The sequence below is a fragment of the Gracilinanus agilis genome, unplaced genomic scaffold (genome assembly GCF_016433145.1).
Source record: "Gracilinanus agilis isolate LMUSP501 unplaced genomic scaffold, AgileGrace unplaced_scaffold24688, whole genome shotgun sequence".
In the NCBI taxonomy this organism is placed as follows: domain Eukaryota; kingdom Metazoa; phylum Chordata; class Mammalia; order Didelphimorphia; family Didelphidae; genus Gracilinanus; species Gracilinanus agilis.
Window position 1 is genome coordinate 1 of NW_025356566.1, and position 6,465 is coordinate 6,465.

Below are 6,465 nucleotides of genomic sequence, written 5' to 3' on the forward strand. Positions count from 1 at the left end.
CTCTCTCTCTCTCTCTCTCTCTCTCTCTCTCTCTCTCGGCTGAACTCTAGTTCATTTGTACATCATGATCTCTAAGGCCCTTGCCTTCCTGGTCACTCATCTCCATTCATAATTCAGCTTGTCAATATCCCTTCTAAAATGGTCATCCTCAAATTGAACAAAATATCATGAATTGGTCCAATCAGGGTGCAGTAGAGTGGGATCCTTACCCATTACATTTTGGAAGCTGTACTTTAAAAAATGCATGCTGGGCTATTGCCACTCTCATGTCACTTTTTAAACTAATATTGAACTTTCAGTTTACTAACCCCTCCCCAAACCTTTCATACTAAGCCCTATATTATAATGATCCCATCTGGTTCAGACAGGCAAAAAAGGTGTTTTCAGGACTTTCTTTGATTTTAGCTAATAGCACAGATAGTGGATCAATGAACTTTTATAGGAAAGATAGGTTACGCCAATTACCAGTGATGGTCATGTCCTGTTCTGACTAGAGGCCCAATTTCCCCACCATAAAATGAGCTCATTTCATCTCATCTTCTTATGCATTCTTATTGTTGAAATTAATTTTCCATTTTGTCAAATGAATGTTAATTTTTTCAGCCCTCTGAGTTTGTGTTTGGGCAGCCCTCCTCTCCTTTCCCTTTTCCCATCCTTCTTTGCCCTCTCCCTCCATCTCTTCTTCAAGGCAGGCAGGTGGTGACCTTGTTTCATAATGACCTGAGTTCAAATGTGAACTTAGACCTGCTTCAGCTTCCTCAAATGTAAACACAAAAATGATAATAATAGTACCTACCCACCATGGTTATTGTATCACATGAGATAATATTTCTAAAATGTTTAGGACAGTGCCTGGGACATAATAGGCTTTTAGTAAATGTTCCCTTCCTTTTCTTCTTTTTCTTTTATTATTATATTTTTTCTTTTCCTTTCTTCTTTTCCTTTTATTTATATTTTCTTTTTCCTTTCTACTTATCTTTCTTTTCCTTTTATTTTTGTATTTTATACCAAAAAGAGAGGTAATCATTACAACAACCTGGTAGAAGCAATGTGCGATAGTGAGTAAAGTATTGCATTTGAAGTCAAGACCCGACTTTGAATCTCATCATAGGTGATCCTGGGCAAAAGATTTAACCTTATTGAACTGATAATCAATTTATGAAATTATGAAATGAGGCAAGCATGTTTAGGTCTTTGAATATTTGCCAGGAAAGACCATGATAGCAGTGGGGAACAAGGCTGTAATCACACTTTAATAAATCACAGAATGTATAGGGACAAGTAGAAAAGAAGATACAGAGATAAGCAGTGGAAAAGGATTCAAAAACAGATGGTACAGAAATGGGATGAGGAAGGAAGGCAGGCAGCAGTGAGGAAGAGGATGGGGTGGGGGAGAGGCAGAGAACCCCGCTCACATACCAGAGATTAGAGTTGAGAGCAAGGAGATGGAAGATGGCTTAGAATGGCGAGTCAGTAGTTTGAAATCTCATTTTTGTAGAGTTTTTTTGAGAAATAGACTAACTCTTATCTGTGTCCCCTTGAGATTAGTTCATTAACATACCCAAATCATCTCAAAGAGGTCAGCACCATTTGGTGTTCTACCAGTCTTCTGGAACTTGTCTTAAATTTACATATCATAGAACCAAAAGGTTTTGAGAGAAAAGCATAGATGGCTTTCCCTTATTCAATACAGCTTAACCAAATACTGATTCTGGATAAAAAATAATAGAAATAATCATTGAGTCAGTTGTAGAAGATGGAATTTATTACTACTAGTATTTACTTTTATAAGAATTTATGTCAATAGAAGGATATTCGGGTTCTATGACCCAGAGAGACAACTCTGGTTTATCTTTACATTTTTTTCCAAATTCATAGTGATGGGTTAAATTGGAGGGTATTAGTTATAGGCTCAATACAATGTTTGAACTTTTTACTAGAATTTATTTATTATTAGCTAACATAACCTGAACATATGATTTTGTAAATCACTGATGTTAATTAATGATGAAAAGACTATAAAAAGAAACTGTGAACATCCTAATGATGTCTTCTTTCACAGGCTGAGTATGATGAGCCTTCTGACTTATTTTGGCTCAGAAAATTAAAGTTGGACTTTCAACTCAGAATTTTGGCTCAGATTTCTTTCTTTCTTTCTAAATGATCTTATGACAAAAGTTACACTACATATTACTAGTTTTATAGTCAAAGTCTTTTAAGCTTGGTAGGATCTGTCAGAGTTGCCACTATGACATGCTGAATTTCTATTTTGGAGAGATAGAAGAGGTTATGAAGATATGATGCAATGTCTAATCCTCTATCTTGTTGCTTTTGTGGCCAAGAACCACAATCCTTAATCTATTAGAAATAATATTCAAAATTTGTTTTTGTTCTTTTACCCCTTTAGGGATTTTTAAAAAAGAATTTGATTTCAGAAGATAAAATGATGCCTTGAAAGCTTTTTTTCATACAAGTGTCTCCCATGTATACATTCAAATTATATGAGTCTAATCTCTTCAACAAGGAGAATTACACTTAATCGTTTTCTGAAAACTGACAAGTCAGGTGTCAAACAAGGATTCACACATCCAGCTAAGGGGTTCACCGGCAGCACCGAAGTTTCCCCATATGGAGTCAAAAGAAAAGAAGAATTTTTCTAGTGGTGGTTAAATTCTCCAAATGTTCCCTTTTTCAGAGACATCTTTGGTTTAAATTACATTGAACTGAAGAACATTATTAAGTTTCCTCAGTAAAATCCATGACATTATAAAGAAATTGTTCTAATTATTTTTTTTGGAAAAATATCAACAATGTGGAATGCTATATCCTTTTCACACATAAAATGGCATGCCACTTGACCAGATAGCTCATTGAGTTAGTCTATCAGTATGTTTGTGTATCTTGGACAGATACTACATGTGAAAAATGTGAACCAGACTCCAAATTAAATATGAGGAGGAGATGGGGCTGAATCACATTTGAGAAACCACAGAATCTCAGAATTTGTGAGATGGAAGAGACATCATTTGTCCAATCTATACCTGAAAGGAATCCTCATTAAAATATACCCAAGTGATCACCTGTCCTCTGTTCAAAGAACTCTGAAGAGCTAGAATCCACCACATCTCAAGACCCATTTTACTTTTAGATGACTTTAATTGTTAGGAAGTACCTAAATCATGCCTAAATCTACCGGTTTGGGAATACTAACTATTAATCCTCATTCTGCCATCAGGGACCAAATACAACAGATTTAGTTGTTCTTCTAGAGGATACTTTTAAATCCTTGAGTTAGCCATTCTGTCTTCTTTTCTCCAATCTAAATACCCCCCTAACTCTTTTCCCCCTAATCCCCCACCTTGCCCAATTTCATCAATGAATTAACATTTGACTTGGAATTAAAGCCCTTCTCTATTGTGGCTGCCCTACTATGAATGCTCCTCATTGTATCTTCTAAAACTGGCGTATACAGAATTGAACAAAACATCCCAAAAGTGGTCTGAGGAGAGCAGATATGGAAATACTCTTGCCCTCTTATTCCTGAAAGGTATGCCTCTCTTAAGATTGAAGTCCAGGATTGAATTAGCTTTCTTTGACCACCATAGTAGATTGCTGATTTATATTGAGCATGTAGTTTTCTAAAATGGGTAGATCTTTTTTTGGTAAACCAATTTGCTAACTATTCCTCTCCATCTTATCTTCATGATTTTTTATACCTATGTTTAAAACTTTAACATTTTATTAGATTCTATTTATTGCCTTATTGGATCCTGATTCAGTCATCCAAACTGTTACCTATCCCTCTAAGCAGAATGCTATCTGCAAATCTGATGAACTAGCCACCTATACTTTTATTTAAATTACTGATAAAAATGCAAAATAATGCAGGAATAAACACAGGTTCTGAGGTTCTCTACCCATTTTGCCATTAAATGAATAACTATCTTTGAATCCATTCATCTAACTACTTCTAAGTCCATATAATTGTGTTGTTTAATCTTTAGCTCTCCATTTTCTTCATATGAATAGTATGACATACATTGTTAAATGTTTTGCCAAAACCAGGTAAATTTTACCTATATGACATTACTCTTATCATTGGCTGAATATATGTATGTGTGTGTGCATGTGTGTTTTACCTGTGTAAATATATATTTTATTAGATATATGATTTCATTGACATTCAGACCTGTTAGTAAGGAACTTTCACTGCCATTTCAAAGAGACAGCTTTTTTGTCACGTATAGTCTTAGTTCCTAAAAGTGCTGTGAGATAAAATACTTTGCCCTGGGTCAACCAACTAGCATGTATTAGAGTTTGGTCTTGAATCTGGGACTCCTGACTTGAAAGCCAGCTTTCTATACTACACTATACTGCCTCTTACCAGTTTGATAATCCTGTCAAAAAAGTAAGGCTAGTTTTGTATGAGCTGTTCTTGCTGAAGCCATAATGTCTCTTTGTAAATATTGCTTCCTCTTTTAGACACTTACCAGTCATCTTTTATACTTTTTGTTCTAGAATTTTTCTAGGAATTGATGTAAAACTTGTTGATTTATAGTTTTCAGTCGCAGTTCATTTATCTTTTTTTTAAAAATGTATTTATGTGTATCAGGACTTCATTTATCCTTCTCTGATCTTGTGGTAGCCTTTCTATTTTCTGTGATCTTCCAAATATTATCGAGTGATTCAGTATTCACACTTGCCAGTTTTTTTTTTTAAAACAAAACAAAATTTATTTATACATTCATGTTGAGGACTGGACTAGAGTTGAACAAAGAAAGAAAAGAAAAACATCAGAAGAAAAGGAAAACAGTCTGTGACAGAGAACTGGACAGAAGAGAGAAGACAGGCCTTCAGGAAGGAAAAGGCTACATACACATAGATACATTCATACACACACACATAAGATGAAGGCAAAGGAGGCTGGGCAGTCAGGGTCAGGGCTCTTGGCTGGTCACCTGCTTCATGTAGGTTTCCAGCAGGTACTTTTTAAAGGCTTTAGGGTTTGTCCAAAGCTCAGCAGCATGTGTGTTCAATGGGCTATCAATATTGGGTTCTCCCAGCAGGCTCTGGATAGAGAGTAGGATGGTCCTGACATCATACAGAGCTGACCACTTGTCTTTGAGAATGTCCAAACAGATATTGCCTTGGGTGTCCACATTAGGATGGTAGCAGGGTGTGACAAATTTCATTGTGGGAGCATTATATGGATAGCTGCTGGGGAACTCCAGAGAAAGCTTGTACCTCAGATCTTCATATACAGTCCCAGCTGCACCATGGATGGTCCCGACCCATTTGAAGAGATTGTCTGACTCTGGGAAGGCAGAAATTCCTTTATCTCCAGACATCATTAGGGTCATCAATTCCTGTTGTAATCTCTTGCCCACGGACCTTCGGACCGCGCCCGCCCCAGGCTCAGCCCCCTTATGGGAGGCGGCGGCAGCGCTGGCAGCAGCCGGGTCGCGGTTCTGTGAGGCCATCAGGGACAGGAGATAAAGGAAGAGAAAACTCTCTGGCGGTAACTGCGGAGCTCACACTTGCCAGTTTTTAAAGTACTTAGAGATGTAATTTTTCCGGGCAAGTAGGGACCATGGGCTGCTATGTCCCCTCTTACTATTTCTCCCTTTCAGTCAGTGACAACTTCAGTTTTCTCATCAAGCCTTAACTACTTCATGGGGTTGTTGTAAAATTAAAAGGCTATTTCTCTTAAGTGCTTTGGAAATTTTAGTGTTCTTTAAACATCAGTTCATGTGACCAAATAAAATAGGATAGTACAGGGAAAATATTCTTAGGTTTTGGAGTTAGAAGACCTGGGCCATAGTTAGGAGGAACTTGAGTGAGGATCTGTTTCGAGTATATTGGGAGTGGGTTCGAAGCTGGGCTATGCTGGGCATTTCTTCTGGTGGCACTGCCAGAGAATGATTACTCAGAGGCTCTTCCTAATTCCCTACGTTAGCACACCTCCCCATCAACCTTCAGTACTATCTATTTGGCAGAATTGATAAAGAAGCAGACTTCAGAGTAAGTAAAATCTAGGCACATATCTCCTGCTTTCTAATTGTGTGCCTTTGGACAATGTCTTCATCTATAAAGTAGGGCTGGTTGCCTTAAGCCTTGACTTTTCCATCAGCAGCTCTGTTTGCCTTAGACATCTTGGTATGTGATTTTGTAGGAATATAGTTAGGGATAATCTGGTTTTCTAGGGTTAGTTGAAGGAAGGGAATTTTGAGAGAAGCCCTGGGAAAGGATTCTGGGTAGAAAGGAATTATGGGTCTACAACTGGAAATAATTGAACTTCACTTCCTTCTTGGATTTTGACCAAGCTAGAGGGAGGTTTTGTCTCTGCCTACAATTCCCATCAAGCTGAAGGAGGAGTTTTGCTCTAAGAGATTCTCCCTGGAAAGTCAGGATTTTCATGGAGAAAATCTTTGACATCCAGGTGGAGGGTTTGCTTGGAGGAAACTA

The 6,465-nt window shown here is 37.4% G+C and overlaps 1 protein-coding gene across 3 annotated transcripts; it reads right to left on the reverse strand.

The window, feature by feature from the left end:
* Positions 1-4,937: 4,937 nt before the first annotated feature.
* Positions 4,938-5,480, reverse strand: LOC123254555 (ubiquitin-conjugating enzyme E2 C-like). Of its 3 annotated transcripts, none has more exons than XM_044683552.1 (2): positions 5,349-5,480; positions 4,938-5,261 (listed from the first exon to the last, which is right to left on the reverse strand). In XM_044683552.1, exons 1-2 carry the CDS (start codon positions 5,478-5,480, stop codon positions 4,938-4,940), a joined length of 456 nt encoding a protein of 151 aa, XP_044539487.1. The 3 variants fall into 3 exon arrangements, with proteins under 3 accessions (XP_044539487.1, XP_044539488.1, XP_044539486.1); XM_044683553.1 differs by having other exon boundaries at positions 4,938-5,114; positions 5,202-5,480; XM_044683551.1 differs by having other exon boundaries at positions 4,938-5,480.
* Positions 5,481-6,465: the final 985 nt, after the last annotated feature.

Excerpts from the sequence above, each read along its gene's own strand:
- LOC123254555 (XM_044683551.1), bottom strand. The coding sequence starts at position 5,480 with ATGGCCTCACAGAACCGCGACCCGGCTGCTGCCAGCGCTGCCGCCGCC.